Source organism: Mastomys coucha, unplaced genomic scaffold, assembly GCF_008632895.1.
Source record: "Mastomys coucha isolate ucsf_1 unplaced genomic scaffold, UCSF_Mcou_1 pScaffold7, whole genome shotgun sequence".
Classification (NCBI taxonomy): domain Eukaryota; kingdom Metazoa; phylum Chordata; class Mammalia; order Rodentia; family Muridae; genus Mastomys; species Mastomys coucha.
This window is the reverse complement of record NW_022196913.1, coordinates 56,059,885-56,080,059: the sequence shown is the minus strand read 5'-3', so window position 1 is coordinate 56,080,059 and position 20,175 is coordinate 56,059,885. Positions and strand designations below refer to the sequence as shown.

Sequence of the window (20,175 nt, the reverse complement as noted above, 5' to 3'; positions counted from 1 at the left end):
CTGGTCTACAGAGTAAGTTCCAGGACAGCCAGGGCTACACAGAGAAACCCTGTCTCAAAAAACCAAAATACCCCATGATCTTATATTTCCACTGATATCAGTCTTAAAAGACAGATGTGATGCTTGTCAATTTGCTTTCACAAAGAGTACTGTCTCTACAAGTCATTCAGATACAAGGGGCCTCACGTTGTCTCCTACATAAGTCATGTAAACAGGCTGCACTTCACAAGGGGTTTTGATGTACATGATTTTACCTGTCTATTGTTACTGATCACGTACCAGGAAAACTATTCCCAAAACCCAGTTTTGGTTGGAATACAAAAAGTGCAATGTATGACTCAAGTGCAAAGAAATCCTCAATTTTACTTCAGTAAAGACAGGCTTCCAAGGGGCAGAATGGTACACACTTACTGAGGACTAGGAGGAAGGCAGATGCAGCTAGCTCTGTCTACACCCTTGGCTATAGAGACCCCCTCAAAAATGCACCCCCCTCCAAGAGCTGGAGAGATGGCTCAGCGGTTAAGAGCACCGACTGCTCTTCCGAAGGTCCTGAGCTCAAATCCCAGCAACCACATGGTGGCTCACATATAATAAGTAAATAAATCTTAGAGGGGCAGTGGTGCCCCACGCCTTTAATCCAGCACTTGGGAGGCAGAAGCAGGCAGATTTCTGAGTTAGAGGCCAGCCTGGTCTACAGAGTGAGTTCCAGAACAGCCAGGGCTATACAGAGAGACCCTGTCTCAAACAAACAAACAAAAAAACAACAAAACATTTAAGTTCATAGCATTTGTGCATCGTAAAACAGCCTGGAGATAGTTTTCTGGCTGCGAAGACTTCTATACTAGCAGCTTGAGAATGGGGGTGGGGCGGTGAATCCACTGTCTTAAAAGTGTCTTATTCCTCAAACAGCAAGAGGGACACTAACCTAAAGGGCAGCAAACAGAAAACAAGGTCACTATTTGCCCGAGGGAGGAACAGGTTTTACCCACCTGGATTTCTCGACCGTGTCCCAGAATGCAACGCTCTAATCCCAACCCAGAAGGACCCAGAGGCGGAAAGGCCTTTGAAACCACACCCCAAGTCAGCATGGATACAATAAAGTTAATTGCAATCCTCCCTTACTTTCCACAACCCCATCTGCTAATTATATTAACGTAGGCACTACCTTCCAGCGCACCTCGAGGTTTAAAACCCAAAAGTTCCCCTGAATTCCCAAACGTGGCCAATATACACTAGCAGTTGAACGTAACGTAACCACCACCAACCCAATCCTTCCCGGGCAATTTCGAGTTTTTAATTTGATCTTGAAGCCCTTTAATAGCTCCCCGAGTTACTGCGGCTGAAGCCGTTACGCATCAAACACTCGGTAATCCCAGTCGGTTGCGTTTCCGGGGACTTCCCCTCCAGACCAGTCCGGGCCAGTGCGGTTTGCGGTCCTTGAACTCCCGGCCAAGGCGCTGCCCACCCATCTAATGACTCCCCAGCTCCTGCGAGCCCCGCAACGCTACACAAAGTGCGGCTGCCCAGGCGGAACGGAGACCCCTAATGGGGCCCGAGCCCGGACCACCGGGTCTGAACCCCCAGCGCGGCCCTCCTCCGCAGGCGATGCTCACCGGTACTCGTAGTGTTCGTCGAAGTACTTGTCTGAGTAGTAGATCTGCTTGTGGGCCATCCTGCCGGCACGCAGAGGAGAAAACGGGAGCAGGAAAACGGGGCGCAAGAGGCTCCACGTCTGCCTACGAGCCTGCGCAACGACTCGAATGAGGCCAACGACCGCAGGCTCAACGCCCTGGATTTGAATCCGACAGCCCACCGCCGATTGGACGAAGCCACCAACCAATCACGCTCCGCACAGATCTCGCGGTCAGGTAACCAATCAGAGGCCGGTTGCAAGATTGAGAGGGCGGGAGTAAGAATTGGCTAAAGACGCAAGGAGGAGCACCGGGCGATTCCCCCCCACACCCCCAAGCGCTACGGAGAAGGGCGGAGCCGAGTCGGTACGTGCCTCACCGCGCGTGCGCAGTGGTTTAGAAAGGGCCTGGGGGCAGAGCCGTTGGGTAGTGGAAGGACACGAGGTGAGGTGTCACGGCTTTTGGGGGCCGGAGCACCACCCGCGCGGGACAAGGCGGCCGCGGTTCTCTGTGGTCGGCGGGTGGTGAGGAACGTGTATTGCTGGGGAAGCCACCTTTGCTCGCCCTGCCCGGCGCGCCGGAGTGTAGGAGCTCATTTGAGGGCGCCTCCGCAGACACGGCCGCCTACCTAGTCCGATGGCCGGGGCCGGGGCAGGGGAAGCCCAGCTGCGGACAGTTCGGGAGCGTAAGGTGCCCTCTGCCGCCCCCTGTAGCATCGCTGATTATGGATAGGTGCGATCTAGTCCCAGCTTAAAAAGATGTGCTCATGTAAAAGAAAGTAGTGGTTTGGTGAAGCAAGTTACAAATAACAATCATTTTCTACAACAAGCAGTTTCAATTTCCGCGATTTTTTAGTTGCAGTGCAGTGCGGACCCGAACGAGCCCCTGCGACCTCTCAGTGAACTGCTCTGGTGTGGCTGTTGGGATTAACAAGCTAACCCACGGCAGGTGGGCATACTGACCCTTAATCCCTGCACTCCAAGGCAGGGTCAACATCCCATTCCCCTCTTTTTTTTTTTTTTTTTCCTATTTTATTTTTCCAGACAGGCTTTCTCAGTGTAGCCTTGGCTGTCCTGGAACTCCTTCTGTACTCCAGGCTGGCCTCGAACTCAGCGATCCTCCCTAGTGCTGGGATTAAAAATGGATGCACCACCACCGCCCAGCTTCAGCCTAATATCTTTAACAGATGATAGGGTAATAAAGAGTGACCCTGTCTAAAGTAAACACGGAAGTCAGCACAATAGGTAGCTATGTTATTACAATTTTATTTCTTACGGAGTTGGATAATCAGGTGCCTGCTGTCATTTTAACGACAGGTTTCCTGACTTCACTTGGCCCTCAGTTAAAGAGAACACAAGATCTGAATCATTGCACAACTTAAAAGTTATTTTTAGTACTAAAATAATAAAGGTGCTAATTGCCTACCAAGGTTATGTGAGATGACAGGTGGGATTAAAATTTCAACATGTAAATATGAGGAGTATGTAAGCATACACTCTATAACAAATAATGCTGAGGTCTGAGTTCTGTTCTGAAAGATCTTTAATTACTATCTAAGCAGTGGTTCTCAACCGTCCTAATGCTGCAATCCTTTGATGCAATTTCTCATGCTGTGGTGCTCTTCAACCTTATTTTGTTGCTATTTCATAACTATAATTTTGCTACTGTTATGAATTGTAAATATCTGCTATGCAGCTCCGATAGGAGTCTAGCAGATTGAGAACAGCTGAGAAAGTACCCTGCTTTCCAAGTCTCTATTTCTAGAACCCTTTACATCTCCTGCCCACCATAGTGTACATTTGCTTACACATTGTTTCTCTGCACTATTTACCCTCCATGCAATGAATGTGGAGAGCATATTTACTTTATTATCTATGTCTAGAGCACAGTAGAGTCCCTGTACATGGTGAACACTCAGTAATGAGGTTTTTTAAAATAAACCTTCAGCATAAGAATCTATCCCTCAGTAGGCACAGACCATAGATCAATTTACTGTGATGGTAAGGATGTGAATAAGCTGTTCAAGGAGATAAAGAAGTCTTTATTCCCAGATAAATAATCTGGGAAAGAAAATCTTTGTAGGGGATGTATTTTGAAGTAAAGTAGCCAGGCATGATGACCCACTCTTATCCCATAGGTCAGGAGGCTAAGACAAAAGGATTGCTGAGAGTTCAATCGCTCTGGGTTACGTAGTACCAATCAACTAAAGTTACATAGTGAAATAGTGTTCTCAAGAAACAAATGAGGTATTTTTCAAATATAGAATAATACAATCCATTCCCCTATACCAATTACTCAGGTTTAGTAATTAATATTTTGCCAAGCATGTTTCATCCATTCCCTCCCTTCTAGCCCCCTCATACCTTTTTTCCTTATTTTCTTTTGGAACAGAATTTCACTATGTAGTCCCGGTTGGCCTTGAACTCATACACCACCCTCACAGATACCCCATTATCACTTAAGAGACTTGGAATTATCTGCTAAAATTATATGCCAAGTTGTATGCTAAAAACCAGGGAATGTAAATGTATATTTAACAATTTTACTGTGTAATTGACCACATAAGTAATATAAAGCAAAAAGTATTCTAATAGATGAATAAAAATACTAAAGTTCATATACATATAATTCAGACTCAGTAAGTCTACCCACCAGGCATTGATTGGAAGAATACACTGAAATTAGAAGAAGAGGAAAAGTTTAGCTGGGAAGAGTATCCATAGAGAACGTTATTAACACAATTCTTACAAAGAAATATTAGATGTAGTCCCTTAAGTTGTTTTTGTTTTTTGTTTTTTGTTTTTGTTGTTGTTGTTGTTGTTTTTTCAAGACAGGGTTTCTCTGTGTAGCCCTGGCTGTCCTGGAACTCACTCTGTAGACCAGGCTGGCCTCGAACTCAGAAATCTGCCTGCCTCTGCCTCCCAAGTACTGGGATTAAAGGCATGGGCCACCACTGCCCTTTGTCAACAGCACGAAATTAAGTTGCCATTGTAGACAGTGTCCCTCTCAGGAGCCTCTTCCTGTGGCCTTGTGTCCTTGCTATCCACCACAGTAACAGATCCCCGACAGTGAAGTTACAAGTTTACAAACTAGGCAGCAAAAGCATGCCCTTGAAGAGTTACATGCAGGTGTTACTGCCTTTACTCAATAGAATAGTCTGAGTGACAACTGAGGCTAGTCCCTAGGAGGCATAGCAGCTTCTATTTCTATTCATTTCTCCGGGAATGCTTGCTTTCATCTGGAAGACACATAGGGAAGACTAGTCTTTTTATTAGGACCAGCTGCCTTGAACACAGTACACACTGGGAGAAATGGAGCAGTGGCCCAACCCTGTGAGCTCAAATGTAACCCTGCATTATAGAGGGAGGGGAGAGTGGACACAGGAAGATGGCCTAGGCTTGTTTGGCTCCAGTCTAGTACTAGGACCACAGACCCTGGCTCAAGGGAATAAAACCAAGAATAATAGAGCAAGGCACTCAGCATTCTCCTTCAGCTTCCTGTATGAACACCACTAACACACATTCACTTTTAGGCTAGAAAGATGACTCAGTAGGTTAAGGTGTTTGCCACTACGCTGATAACCTGAGTCCAGCCCAGAGGACACAAACAGTGAAAGGAGATAATTGTCCACACAGAGCTGCTCTCTGTCCTTCCCTCATGCCATAGCACTGCCCCTCTCCCAGTAGATAAATGTAAATAAGGAGAGTTAAGACTCTTAACAGTACTTCTCCTACCTTCTGCTTCTTAGTGTGTGTCAGATTGGCTCACCATCATTAAGCTCACTGCTGTTGCTTTTTGGCGTATGGAATATTAATTGTACAAGATGATGGGCTTCATATTTTCACCTGTGTATCAAACTTGTTACTTGCTTATATTCACTCAAAATAATAAAGACTCAAAACAGAACTGCCCTACGATCTTGAGACACCTGACACGATGCAATTTTAAAATGAACATTGGATTTTACGTAGATAAATTCATGCCATCTAACATCAAATGGACTTGTCTGCTCTTGTCCTCTCCTCTGGTCTGTATTGCCCTCATAAAATGAATTGTCATGTTTTCCCTCCTTTTTTTAGTATTCAGACCAACCTTGCTTAAAGATATAATTTACTTTGGTGTTATATCAGTTAATAGCTCAAAAGTAATTTTATTTTATTTGGTTATTATTGAGACTGGGTTCATGTAGCCATGGCTTATCCAGAAGCTCTCTCTGTAGATTAGATGCACCTTTCTCTGACTCCCCAGAGCTGTGATTAAAAGCGTGTGTCACCACTCCTGGCTTAGCTCAACAATTTAAATCATCTCTTCTAATCTATCTAAAAGCTCCAGAGTTTAGGACATGCTATAGATCTCATCACACCTCTGAATCTACCTGGTTACCTGTCCAAAGGCATCTTCTAAATGAAGCATAAAGATGGGAAAGGGAGCTAAAATTATTTTTTTTGTTGCCACCCAACCATCTCCCAAGAATGATGACTTTAAAAAAGTGTTTCCCTCACACTGCTCTTTCCTGCTGAGCCATCTTCCTGGCCTAGGGAGGAGCTTCTTAGAAAACAGAGTCTGGTTTATAACAAACACTATGAGAACACTGGGGAAACTTTACAGAAGCTCCAAAGATCCATGGCCACACAGAGAGAGCCTGCCATATGTCCACTTTAAAACTGGAAAAGTGTTAAGATGCCTATTGTTGCCATGTACAAATATGATCATATCTTGTGTGCTGTGATGTGAAAAAGATTTCAACACTGCTGTACTTTATAACACAGCAGTGAGATCTTTGTGGAGAAACACAGTGGTTAATTCCAGAAGTCAACTTGACTGGGTTAGAAACCATTGGCATCAACATGGAAGAACATTGGGTTTGCCTGTGAGGGGTTTTCCTAGAGGGTTAACTGGACAAGGCCTGCTATGAATGTGGGCAAATCAAAACCACCTTGAGTCTCATTTCATTTCTATGAGAAAAAATCAAAATAACGAATGCTAGCCAAATGGGGGCATTTTGCCAGGGAAATGTACAGAGATGCTAGTAATATAGTGTAACCTCTATGAAAATCAACATGGAAGTTCCTATAAACCTAAAAATAGAGCTGTTCTAAGATCCAATCTAATTCTGCTGGCTATACACCTGATGAACTAATTTAGCATATGGCAGACACACCAGCACATTCCTGTGGCAGCATTCACAACAGCCAAGCTAAGGAATCAGACCACGTGTCTGTCATATGTGAGTGTGTGTGTGTGTGTGTGTGATAAATTTTATTTATAAGTAATAAAACGATGTCATTTAGAACTAGATGGAACTAGAGACCAGTACATTAAGTGAAGTGAAGCAGAGTCTTCTAAGATTACATGCCCATGCATTCTCTTAGGTGGACTCTAATGTCTCTAAAAGGTATATACACTTGTGTGACATGAAGGTAGACAGAAAACTACTTGGGGGAGGAGGAGAACTTAGGAGTACAAAATAATAATGGGGAACTAAGGAGCAAAGTACACACCACACACTGGCGATGCCAAAAATAAAGCCCATTATTTTGCATGAGTGATTAAAAAACCAATTTTCTGAAAAGGTACTTCCACAGGGTTATAGAGATGCACACCTGTAACCCAGCACCCCAGAAGCTGAAGAAGGAAGTAGATAGGCAATGAATAGCTATGAAAGGGACTAAAGCCACCCTAGGATAATTTAGCCCTGGACTGGCAAGATTACAACTCTGCACAATCACCAATTCTAACCAGTCATCAGTTAGCTCAGTAAGACTTGTAGACTCTTCAACATCGACGCCAATTTTTTCTGTCTGAAAGTTTGGGTGAGTATGTGTGTGGTGGGAGGGGTGTGGAGAGGGACTGGAGATTGACTCCAGGGCCTGGTACAAGCCAGGCAAGCACAGTGAGTTCCCAGTCCTGATTCTGGTAGGTGTTCAGGGGAAGTAGTTTATACACTCACCCCGACACATGGTTTCATAGGGTTTTTCTAGATCTCATCATATTGACATAAGCAGCTCTATCTAGAAAAGTTTGTCCTCATAACTGGCACTTTGTTGGGAGCCAAAGGCAAATTATAGAACTAACAGTGTATCATCACCATTTCTGGTCACTTTGGAGGTCAGATGCCAGGAGCTGTGTATGGAAAGCAGAAAACTATGCACCCATCAAATTATGACTGGAGAGTAAGACTCCACCTGACGGCAGCCTTGAAAAGAGGAAGAAGTAATGAAGTATCTGCCTGCTTGCTCTCACTCTCCTTGCCTGGTCCATCTGCCCTCCTGCTGAGGCTTCCCTTCCCTGGTAATTAGAACTACTTCTTTAGGATTCCAACACAGACCAAAGATGAGCAGCTCTCTAGGAATTCCTCAGGACTCCAGCACCGAATTAGCACTGCTGAAATATCCACTCCCAGCTGGGCAATGGTTGCACACGCCTTTAATCCTAAGCAGAGGCAGGCGGATCTCTTGAGTTCCAGGCCAGCCTGGTCTACAGAGCAAGCTCTAAGACAGTCAGGGATACACATAGGAACCTTGTCTTGAAACCGCTCCCCCTACACTAGCCCCCCCCCCCAAGATACCCAGTTTTATGTACAGAACAACTACTGGAGTTTCCGCCAGGAGGTAATACATCAATTGTACTATTCAGACCACAGCCTCTGTGCCTTTCTGGTAAATCCCATATAAATTAAATGTAAAAATTTTAAAGTGATTTGGGGCTAGAGAGATGGCTCAGTGTTTAAGAGCTCTTGCAGAGGACCCAGGTTTGACTTCTACTATTCACATGGTGGTTCATGACAAACCATCCAGAGCTCTGATTTCAGAGGGTCCAGTGCACTCTCTGCAGACAGCAATCACACACTGGTATGTATGTGTGTGTGTGTGTGTGTGTGTGTGTATGTGTGTTTATACACACACACATAAATATATATATATATATACATATATATATATATATACAGATATAATATTCATTAAATAAGTAAACCCAATACAATTTTAAGTGATGTCAGGTAAGATTTAAGAATAAAATGACTTGGGCTGGAGAGATGGCTCAGTGGTTAAGAACACTGACTGCTCTTCCAGAGGTCCTGAGTTCAATTCCCAGCAACCACATGGTGGTTCGCAACCATCTGTAATGGGGTCTGATGCCCTCTTCTGGTGTGTCTGAAGACAGAACAGTGTACTCACATATATAGCATAAGTAAATCTTAAAAATAAATAAATAAATAAATAAAGTGACTCTTAGCCTCCCTTCTCCTCCTCCTTACATTGAGCGTATTGAGACTTCCTGGGCTCCAGGCTGGAAGCTTCGGACACACAGCCCTTCAGCAAGAGCCCAACGGGATGTTGGAAGAATACTGTGACTCTGACAGGGAGTGGCAACTGTTGTTTATGAGGCTGGTTAAGAGCACTGACTGCTCTTCCAAATGGACCTGGCTTCAATTCCCAGCACCCACATGGCAGCTCACAACTGTAACTCCTGTTCCAGGGGATCTGAACCCGCACATAGACATATATGCAGGCAAAATTCCAATGCACATAAAAGTAAATTATTAAAAAAAATCAACCCAGGGGCTGGTGAGATGGCTCAGCGGGTAAGAGCACTGACTGATGGCTCACAACCATCTATACAGCTACAATGTACTCCCATACATAAAATAAATAAATCTTAAAAAGAAAAAAGCAACCCAGACATGGGGTACCTCTTGACTTGTAACTTGCTGATTGGATTGCTATCTCATGGTCTTGCTTATGGATGCAGGATTACTATGTCTTTCCAAGTTCTCTCTTCTGAGCCTCCTTTTTATTTTCCTGCATGGGAGGCTTACCACTTTTAGCTGGCCTGAAACGTGGGGTCTTCTTGCCTTGGACTCTCAGGTGCTAGGTGCGTATCACCATACCTAGTTATTTTGTTATTACAGAGGGAAGGGTTTGAACCGACTCACATTCCAGGTTCTAGTCTCTCATGGTGGGGAAGGCAGGGCAGCAGGAGCTGTAGGCAACCTGGCCTACTGCAGCCACAATCAGAAAGCAGAGAGGGGGTAGGAGGAGAGGAATGAATGTTGGAGTTTGGCTGCATCTCTTTTTATTCACACCAGTTAGGACGGGTCGGCCTACCTCAAGTAGCCTAGTTTACTACTCTAGATAATATCTCATGGACATGTTCAGAGTTTTTTTGGTTTTTTGAGACAGGGTTTCTCTGAGTAGCCCTGGCTGTCCTGGAACTCACTCTGTAGACCAGGCTGGCCTTGAACTCAGAAATCCACCTGCCTCTACCTCCCAAGTGCTGGGATTAAAGGCGTGCATCACCACCGCCCGGCTTTTTTTTTTTTTTACTAGTTTCTATAGAGACACTGATTTACTTCCCTGCAGCAGGTGAAGCAGAATAAGGACAGATGCTTTCAGCCTGCTTTTGGTTACCTGTAGGCTCCAGTAAGGGCTCAGTGCTTTCCAGCCAAAGCACTATCTTAAGTGCCTGTTATATGAGGTGTTTCTGTTATCTGATGTCTTCTCAGAGTTTCACTAAGGAACACTGTCTTAGGGTTTCTAACATTTCGACATAACACCATGATGAAAGCATGTTGGGGAGAAAAGGGTTTATTCAGCTTACACTTCCACATTGCTAGCCGGGCAGTGGTGGCGCACACCTTTAATCCCAGCACTTGGGAGGCAGAGGCAGGTGGATTTCTGAGTTCAAGGCCAGCCTGGTCTACAGAGTGAGTTCCAGGACAGCCAAGGCTACACAGAGAAACCCTGTCTCAAAAAAACAAAACAAAACAAAACAAACAAACACTTCCACATTGCTGTTCATCACCAAAGGAAGTCAGGACTGGAACTCACACAGGCCAGGAGCCTGGTGGCAGGCACTGATGCAGAGGCCATGGAGGGGTGCTGCTTGCTAGCTTGCTCCTCATGGCTGGCTCAGTTTCCTTTCTTATGGAACCTAGGCCCATCAGCCCAGGGATGGCACCAATGGGCAGGGCCTTTCCACAGCTATCTCTAATATTCTAATGTTCTTTTTTTTTTTTTTTTTTTGGTTTTTCAAGACAGGGTTTCTCTGTATAGCCCTGGCTGTCCTGGAATTTACTCTGTAGACCAGGCTGGCTTTGAACTCAGAAATCTCCTGTCTCTGCCTCCCAAGTGCTGGGATTAAAGGCATGTGCCAGCTAATGTTCTACAGCCACATTTTAAGGAGAAGTCTTTTCAATTGAGGTTCCCTCCTTTCAGATGACTGTAGCTGTGTCAAGTTGACATCAAAGAAGCTGGCCAATTCACCTCCTCCCTTCCCGATGACATTTGCATATTCCCTCTTGAGTTTCCAGTAGCGTTTTTTTTCCATTCACTCAGTGTAGGTTCTGCCATGGCTGCCTTTGCTGTTTCTAGTGGCCAGAAATGCTGGCCTCTGAGCCTGTGAAGCTGACCCTGAGCTTCTGGCACAAACTCAACAAGCTAGGGACAAAGGGCTAAAGGAAAAACCAAGCCAAGTCATGCAAAGACACATTCCAAAGAAATGGGCCACAAGGTTTCCTTCCAAAAGAACCTTGCAAGGCCTTGTTTCTGCTGAAGTGTATCCTTTTTGTTGTTGCTGTTGTTTATTTTAAAAACAGGGTGTCACTGTGTAGCTTTGACCAGCCTAGAGCTTACTCTATAGACCAGGCTGGCCTTGAATGTGTGGAGATCTACCGGCCTCTGTCTCCTGAGTGTTGGGATTAAAGGTGTGTGCCACCACACCCGGCTCTAGCTTTCTCTTTTGATACCATGAACCCCCCAATGCCCAAAGGATTGTAATGGTTTTTGAAAATTACTTGCACAGATTGAAGTGTTAGAAATGAACAATGAGCAATCTGTGTCCTATAAAGGAACCCACAAGCAAGCAAAAGTAGCTCAGCAAGGCAAATATGTTTTGTAGAGATTTCCTAGAACTCAAACAAGAGTAGCAAGCACACGAGCAACTGGACTCCCATCTTCATCCCTGATGTCGGTGGTAACGGAGATTTATCCTGTTGGTGGGAGCCTGGTATCCAACTTAACTGACTTCCACTAGAATGGCTCCTCTAAGCCAGTGCTTGTCAGCCTTGCTAACACTGCAACCCTTTGATCCAGTTCCTCATGTTCTGCTGACTCCAACCATAACATTATTATTATTGTTGTTATTATTGTTTTGTTTTCTGAAACAGGGTATCTCTGTGTAACTCTGGATGTCCTGGAACTCCCTCTGTAGACCAGGCTGGCCTCAGAAACCCGGCTGCTGTTGCCTCCCAAGTGCTGGGATTAAAGGCGTGTGCCACCACTTCCAGGCTCATAAAATTATTTTTGTAGCTACTTCATAACTGTAATTTTGCTACTCTGATGAAATGCATTGTAAATATCTGATATGCAGCATATCTGATATGGGATTCTAGTGAAATGGTCGTTGGACCCCAAAGGGGTCATGACCCACAGGCTGAGAACGGCTCTTTTAAAGTTTTCAGCACCATCGATTTCACTGGGGACATCTGGGGTCCTGTCGTCCCCTCCTGCCGCTCTAATTAATTACATCTGTCTTTTGTCTGGGTTTAAAGTGGACTGTTGATCTGATTGTTTCCTCCCTGGCATTATACAATCCTTCACCTAAAACAGGTACCTCCCAAAACTTGATTCTTAAAAAAAAAAAAAAACAAAAAACAACAAAAACAACAACAACAAAAAAAAAACATAGCGAGACGCCTCTGCTCTTCCCGGCTGATCCACTCTTCGAGACCACCCCTCCCCCCAAACCCCAGCATCTCAGTTGGCCTTCCTGCTCCGAGATGCTGAAGCAGGCAGTGGAACACAGAGGAGGCTTCTCTTTCAAGAACTGCCAGAGGAATGCGTCCTTGGAACACGTCCTTCCGGGATTTCAGGTTCCTCTTGCACACAAGACCCAGACTACCATCGCGGGGCTTGTGTTCCGAGATGGAGTCATTCTGGGCACAGACACGCTGGCTACTAACGATTCGGTTGTGGAGAACAAAAGCAGTGAGGAGATCCACTTCATCGCCCTTAAAATCTACTGCGGTGGGGCTGGACAAGTTGCGGACACTGAGATGACTACGCGATGGCAGCTTCCAAAATGGAACTACATTAGATGTCCACCGGCCGTGAGCCCTGGACACCCGTCTCCTGCGCCAGACGCTCTTCTGGTACCAAGGCCACGTGGGAGCATCATTGATCGTGGGCAGGGTTGATCTGAACGGACCGCAGCTCTACAGCGTGCACCCACACGGTTCCTACAGCCGTCTGCCCTTTACTGCCCTTGGCTCTGGTCAGGAAGCAGCCGTGGCACAGTTGGAGGACGGGTTCCAGCCAAACAGGACGCTGGAGGCTGCGCAAGAGCTGTTGGTAGAAGCCATCACAGCAGGGATCCTGAGTGACCTGGGCTCTGGAGGTTGTGTGGCTGCCGGCGTGATCACTGCAGGGCGTGCCAAGCACCTGAGAGCATTGAGCACACCCACAGAGCCTGTGCTGAGAGCTGGCGGCTACTGCTTTGCTCCTGGAACCACACCTGTCCTGACCCAGGAAGTGAGACCCCTGACCCTGGAACTTCTGGAGGAAACTGTGCAAGCCATGGAGTGGAATAAAGTAGCCTAAGATGTAGAGTTTGGAACAAGGGTGAATAAATCTGGGAAACACAAAAACAAAAAAACATAGCAACTTTACATCTCTAAGACTCGCTAAGACATACCTTAATCTGATGGTTGATAAGGCTCAAAGCTGACTGAGCAGGTTCTAAAATGATCCTCCCCTCCCCCGTTTTAGTTTTAAATAGAACAAGATAAGAACCTTGGGCCGGTGGTGGTGGCGGTGGCGGCGGAGGCGGCGCACGCCTTTAATCCCAGCACTGGAGGCAGAGGCAGTTGGATTTCTGAGTTTGAGGTCAGCCTGGTCTACAGAGTGAGTTCCAGGACAGCCAGGCTACACAGAGTAACCCTGTCTCGAAAAACAAAAACAAAAACAAAAAAAGAACCTTGAAAAACCTGTTTTTATTTGATGTTTGGTTGTTTTTTTTTTTTATGGGGGGAGGGGAAGGAGAACAAAGGCAGTATGAGACACAGTTCTCATACCATAATGTCACAATTGCAAGATAAAAATGATCATAAAGATGGACATCATAAAGTGGAGATCAGGATCTCTGGAGGAAATCCTGAGTTCAATTCCCAGCAACCACATGGTGGCTCACAACCTTCTGTGATGGGATCTGACGCCCTCTTCTGGTGTGTCTGAAGACAACAACTACAGTGTACTCATATACATAAAATAAAATAAATAAATCTTAAAAAATATGTAAGATATTAGTTATTGGCCTTTTAGACTTATTGACATAGACTCCTTTAAAATTGTATGGAGAGGCCGGGCAGTGGTGGCTCATGCCTTTAATTCTAGCACTTGGGAGGCAGAGGCAGCAGGATTTCTGAGTTAGAGGTCAGCCTGGTCTACATAGTGAGCTCCAGGACAGTCAGGGCTACACAGAGAAACCCTGTCTCGAAAAACAAACAAACAAACAAACAAATTGTACATAGAGGTAGGCACTGTGGTGCATGCTTTTAATCCCAACATTTGGAAGGTGGGTAAATACTGTGGAGTTTGAGACCTGCCTGGTCTACAAGTTTCAGGCCAGTCTGGGCTATATAGTGTCTCAAGGGGAAAAGAAGAACAAGAAGAGGAAGAAGAAGAAGAAGAAGAAGAAGAAGAAGAAGAAGAAGAAGAAGAAGAAGAAGAAGAAGAAGAAGAAGAAGAAGAAGAAGAAGAAGAAAAGCAACAACAAAAACAGAAACAGACAGAGACAGGAACAGCAGCAGACAGGAGTGGTTAAGGTAACCTTAATTTTCTCAAGGCCTCAATTAGCCTGCCTTTTGTTTTTTTAGGATGAGACTTACTCCAATCCTTGAGGGTGTACCATAGCAGGGAGTCTAACTGACTGTCCTATAAGGCCAAATAAGAAATGAAGTGTCTCTAGAGTGACAGGGGCATCCCTCTCACCTGCTCAGAGTCTTTAAGAAATAATCAGACGGGTTAGGATATTCCCCATTTCCTGTCATGCTCCCAGATGCCCCGGGTGAATCCGAGTATAGCTTGTTTAAGGGTTAGAAACCCTGACTTGAATTCCAACCCTTGTGGGCTAACTCATCCCCCAGCTCAGGTTTTTGAGTCAGGTAAACATAGTAGACAGTTTAGTATGCTGGGACCCCATTTAGCACTGGGTTATATACTCGTTGTAATAATACACTTTGCAGCCTCATTCCTTCTGCATGTCCTATTCACACACTCACCTCTACAAACAATTCACCTAGTAACATCAGAAACCCTCAACCTGCACCTGTTCTGCATGGGCTACTTGCACTCCCATCTCTAATCAAGGGCATAAGTTTCTCCACTGTTGGCCTTCCTGCTCAGATGGGAAGGTGGCCTGCAACTTGGAAGCCCAAGAACCACCCATCTCTGAGGTGGAACAGAGTCCACCAGTGTCCCAGTGAGAGGGAATCCTGACGTGGGATCCCAGGAACCATACAGCTCAGAGAGGAAGCCGCCTCTACTGCAGAGGCATTGCAACTCCCAGAGGAGGGTATCCCCAGCTGAGCCGAGGCGCTCAGGTGCCTCAGCTCTGCTTCACTTCCTTGCTTTTTTTCATTGCTTCTGATGAGAGTCACATCAAGCAGCAAATCTCATAAAGAGATTAATTGGGCAGGTCCAGGGAGAAGATGGATGACTCCAGGGGTGGCTGCCTCTGCTCCCAAGAGATATCACAGGGGACCGAGCAGGCAGTCTCTACAAGAGATGACACAGGGGACCGAGCAGGCAGTCTCTACAAGAGACGACACAGGGGACCGAGCAGGCAGTCTCTATAAGAGATGACACAGGGGACTGAGCAGGCAGTCTCTATATAGGCTTTCTTAGAGGGTGGGGCTTTCTAGCATAGTCATTTCTAGGGAGATACAGGTGAAGGGAAATCTTCACAGTGGGCAGAACTTCGGGCAGTTCACATGGTATTACAGTTTGTTTGGAAGAAGAAATGGCCAGATGTATAATTGTTCACTGACTCATGGGCTGCAGCCAATGGATTGGCTGGATGGTCAGGGACTTGGATGATGATTGGAAAATTTGTGGGAAAGACATCTGGGAAAGAAGTATGTGGATAAATCTCTCCAAATGGGCAAAGGATGTGAAGATATTTATGTCCCGTGTAAATGCTCATCAAAAAGTGACTTCAGCTGAGGAAGAGTTCAGTAATCAAGTGGATAAGATGACCCGTTCTGTGGACAGTCAGCCTCTTTCCCCAGCCATCCCTGTCATTGCTCAATGGGCGCATGAACAAAGTGGCCACGGTGGCTGAGGAGTGGCTAAGGTGTGGGCTATGCTTGGGCTCAACAACATGGACTTCCGCTCACCAAGGCTGACCTGGCTACAGCTGCTGCTGAATGCCAGATCTGCCAACATCAGAGACCAATAGTATCGCTTCTCAGCCTTTTGGCTAAGATCAAGTGTAGAGATCAATACTGAGTCCCAGATATGGCTCTGTTCCTCAAGGTGACCAGCCAGCAACCTGGTGGCAGGTCATGGTTCTGCCAGTTCCGTGGACTTACAGAATGCCATCATGGTATTCTGCACAGTATTGTTTTGACCCAAGGAACTCATTTCACAGACAGAGAAGTGTGACAGTGGGCCCACAATCATGGAATCCACTGGTCCTACCATGTTCCCCACCATCTAGAGGGGGCTCACCTGACAGAAAGATGGAATGGCCTTTTGAAGACAGAGTTTCAGGGCCAATTAAGTGGCACAGCATGGAGGGCTGGGACAGAGTTCTTCAGAAGGCAGTATATGCTTTGAATCAGCATCCAATTTATGGTACAGTTTCCCCCATAGCTAGGATCCATGGGTCCAGGAATCCAGGGGGGAAGGGGGAATAGTTCCACTCACTATCACTTCTAGTGACCCTCTAGGAAAATTTTTGCTTCCTGTCCCCACAACTCTAGATTCTGCTGGGCTAGAAGTTTTGGTTCCAAAGTGAAGAGTGCTTCTTTCAGGAGCCACAGCAAGCATTCCATTGAACTGGAAGCTCAGACTTCCCCCTGGTCATTTTGGGCTGCTAATGCCCTTAAACCAACAGGCCAGGTTAGGAATAATAGTGTTAGGAGTGGTGATAGGTCTAGATCACCATGGGGAAATTGGATTGCCTCTCCACAAGTGGAGGTAAGCAGGATTATGTCTGGAATGCAGGAGATCCTTTAGGGCGTCTCTTAGTACTACATGTCCTGTGATTAAAGTCGTCGGGAAATTACATCAGCATAATCCAAGCAGGATGGATGACAAAGGACACAGACCCATCAGGAAGGAAGATCTGGGTCAATCCTTCAGGAAAAGAGCCAAGAACTGCTGAGGTGCTTGCAAAAGGTAGAGGAAATACAGAATGGGTAGTAGAGGAAGGTAGTTATAAATACCACCTGAGACCATGTGACCAATTGCAGAAAGGATTATAAAGTAATAGGAATGCTTCTGTTTCATTTTGTTAAGAACACGTTAGCTGGGTGGTGGTGGTACACGCCTTTAATCCCAGCACTTGGGAGGCAGAGGCAGGCGGATTTCTGAGTTCGAGGCCAGCCTGCTCTACAGAGTGAGTTCCAGGAGACAGCCAAGGGCTATATACAGAGAAACCCTGTCTCGAAAAACCAAACCAAACCAAACCAAACCAAACCAAACCAAACCAACCAACCAAACAAACAAAAAACCCCACATTAGTAGGGGCTGGAGAGATGGCTCAGCAGTCAAAAGCACTGACTGTTCTTCCAGAGGTCCTGAGTTCGATGGCTCATAACCATCTGTAATGGCATCCAATGCCCTCTTCTGGTGTGTCTGAAGTGAGTGACAGTGTACTAAAAAGAGAGAGAGAGAGAGAGAGAGAGAGAGAGAGAGAGAGAGAGAGAGAGAGAGAGAGAGAGAGAGAACATTTGTATAGATATTTGTGCTTTCTCCCAATTTCTTTTAACACCAATCAGTATTTGAGTTGAGATACTAAAAGAATGTTCCTAAGGGACATTGACCTATTCTAAATTTACCATGCATTTGTAATTGTACAAGGAATAGATATATCATGTTAAGCATATTTATGACCTGGTTATTGTTCCATTTGGACATGAGATATGATTTGAGATATGATTTGTGTCAAGTTGACCAGGGGTAGATTGTGGTGGCTATTCCTGGTTGTCAACTTGACTATATCTGGAATGAACTACAATCCAGAATTGGAAGGCACACTTATGATTCAGATCTTGAGGCTGAAAGATACAAACTTCTGACCCGGATCTTGGCATGGAGATCTTGAGTTATAATGGCCTTGAAAAGCTTAGGCCCAAGCATGATAGTATATGCTTTTAATCCCAGAAGACTGAGGCAAGAAGAATTCAAGGTCAGCCTGGGACAAGGCAAATTCCAGATCCAGGTGTGGTAGTACACACCTTTAATCTGGGCCACACTTTTTTTTTTTAAGATTTATTTATTTTTATGTATATGAGTACACTGTAGCTGTACAGATGGCCTTGAGCCATCATGAGTATGGCTGCTGGGAATTGAACTTAGGACCTCTGCCGGCCCTGCTCGCTCCTGTGTAATTCACTGTAGCTGTCTTCAGATGCACCAGAAAAGGGCGTCAGATCTCATTACGGGTGGTTGTAAGCCACCATGTGGTTGCTGGGATCTGAACTGACTGCTCTTCCAGAGGTCCTGAGTTCAATTCCCAGCAACCACATGGTGGCTCACAACCATCTATAATGGGATCTAATGCCCTCTTCTGGTGTGTCTGAAGATAGCTACAGTGATATCATATACATTAAATAAATCATTTAAAAAAATTAGGCCCTTTAAGAACTTTCAGTCATGTGATCTACTGTCAGTCTTGACTGTGAATCCCCCTATAATCCTATCACTTTGTTTTGAGGAAAACATCTTTTGTAAATCTGTGTGCTTCATGGCCATAGCTCTGCCCTTCTGTGTGCTGGCAGATGGGTAGCTATCCACGGCCAACTGGGCTACCTCTAGAGTTCACAACTTGAAGCTTCATCATGAGGCTGGCCACTACTGTGGCGAATTAGGGAGTCCGGGCACAATAAACCCTGGAGGCAAAAAGAGGGGAGTGAGGTATATCCGAATTAGTGGGGCAGATGTTGTCTGCCTCACATCAGGACAGGGCTCCAGCCAGAGAGCCTCAGGATCCAAAGTTTAAAAAGAGAAACAGTGTGTGTGTGTGTGTGTGTGTGTGTGTGTGTGTGGTGTGAAGATAGAACAGCTGAGGCAGCCCCATCCATCTCAGGTGGCTCGTCAGTTTGAACGGAACTTCTCAGACTGAAAACCATGATAGCAAGAATTTCAAACCTAGGCTCATTCCACATATGAAAAGAAAAACGAATCAAGGGAGTAAGCAAGGTGACAAAATTCACTGTCATCTCTTTACCTTGGCCTCAGTGTCTGTGTCAGCTGTGTCAGGTGTCAGGCATGGCAGAAGGGTTGGCTGCTCTCCAAGACTTCAGCAAAACTTAGAGAACACAAGCCCTCCTCATTGGAGGGCAACTTCTAATACTTTGTGGTTGCATTTAATTTCACTAAGGAGAGATTTAGAGTATATCTTTTAAAATGTTGAATCCCTTGCATTCTGATAAAAGCAAGCTAATGACTACGTAATCCCTTTCTAATTTACAGGTCTTTAGTCCAGAGAATGATCTACAATTGCCAAATGTCTCTTTTTGAATTAGAGAGTTTATTAAGTATATTGCAAGCCAAAGTAAAATAAGAACAGCCAATGATAGATGACAATAGGTGGATGGATGGATGGATAGATAGATAGATAGATAGATAGATAGATAGATAGATAGATAGCAACACATCGTCAAATCAGGCATTCAAAACAACCCACAGAAATCACCCGGGGACTCTTAAGGCAACGAGCTGGCTTTCCCAACATAATCCCCAAGTCCCCAGAGTGGAGTGATTTCTAGGGTGGGACTTCCAAATAAAAGAACAAATAAGGATGACATCATCAAGCTGGGTGCCCACAACATCCAGCAGACGCTGAGTGGGGAAGTTGAGCCAGTCTCTTAAAGGTCCTAATTGAGCTTTCACTCTATGGCTGAGCATCCCACGGCTGAACTTCTAGTTCTGTTTTCCACTCTAGTCTCTTTTACATCATAGGGTAAATAATACCAACTTCTGTTGGATGTGGTTCACCTTCTAGGTTCTTCAAGGTCGTACTTTGACTTTTCAGGATGTTTTGCTGTTCTCTGTCACAGAATTTGGGGGCATGTCATTGGGGACCCTTTGTGTGAAATATGCCTGGTCTGAAGTGGGAGAGGCATAAGCCCACTTCCAGAGCTAGTCTCTTTTCTCCTTCTGTCCTTCCTTCCCTCCTTCCCCTCTTTTTTTAGTTCATTGAAATTATTATTGTATATGTGTAAACTAGCCTCCTTATTTATCTTCTTTATTTTTAGTTTTTAAATTTAAAACATTTTAAATTAAAAATACTTTTCTTTTTTTTTTTTTTTTTTTTT

At 45.2% G+C, this 20,175-nt stretch overlaps 1 protein-coding gene, 1 long non-coding RNA gene and 1 pseudogene across 2 annotated transcripts in view; 2 read left to right on the top strand and 1 right to left on the bottom strand.

Moving 5' to 3' along the window:
• Positions 1 to 1,943, bottom strand: part of Cks2 (CDC28 protein kinase regulatory subunit 2) — a 5,378-nt gene extending 3,435 nt beyond the window's left edge. The window contains exon 1 of the mRNA XM_031359563.1: positions 1,614 to 1,943. Coding sequence (XP_031215423.1) covers positions 1,614 to 1,672 — 59 coding nt within the window. The 5' untranslated portion in view covers positions 1,673 to 1,943. The remainder of the gene's footprint in view (positions 1 to 1,613) is intronic.
• On the top strand, positions 1,803 to 7,908 carry LOC116082685. The gene is made up of 3 exons (XR_004115389.1): positions 1,803 to 1,997; positions 2,487 to 2,579; positions 7,745 to 7,908. It is a non-coding gene; the product is annotated as an uncharacterized LOC116082685 (long non-coding RNA).
• A 4,503-nt stretch (positions 7,909 to 12,411) lies between these two features.
• LOC116081518 lies at positions 12,412 to 13,231 on the top strand (annotated as a pseudogene).
• Positions 13,232 to 20,175: the final 6,944 nt, after the last annotated feature.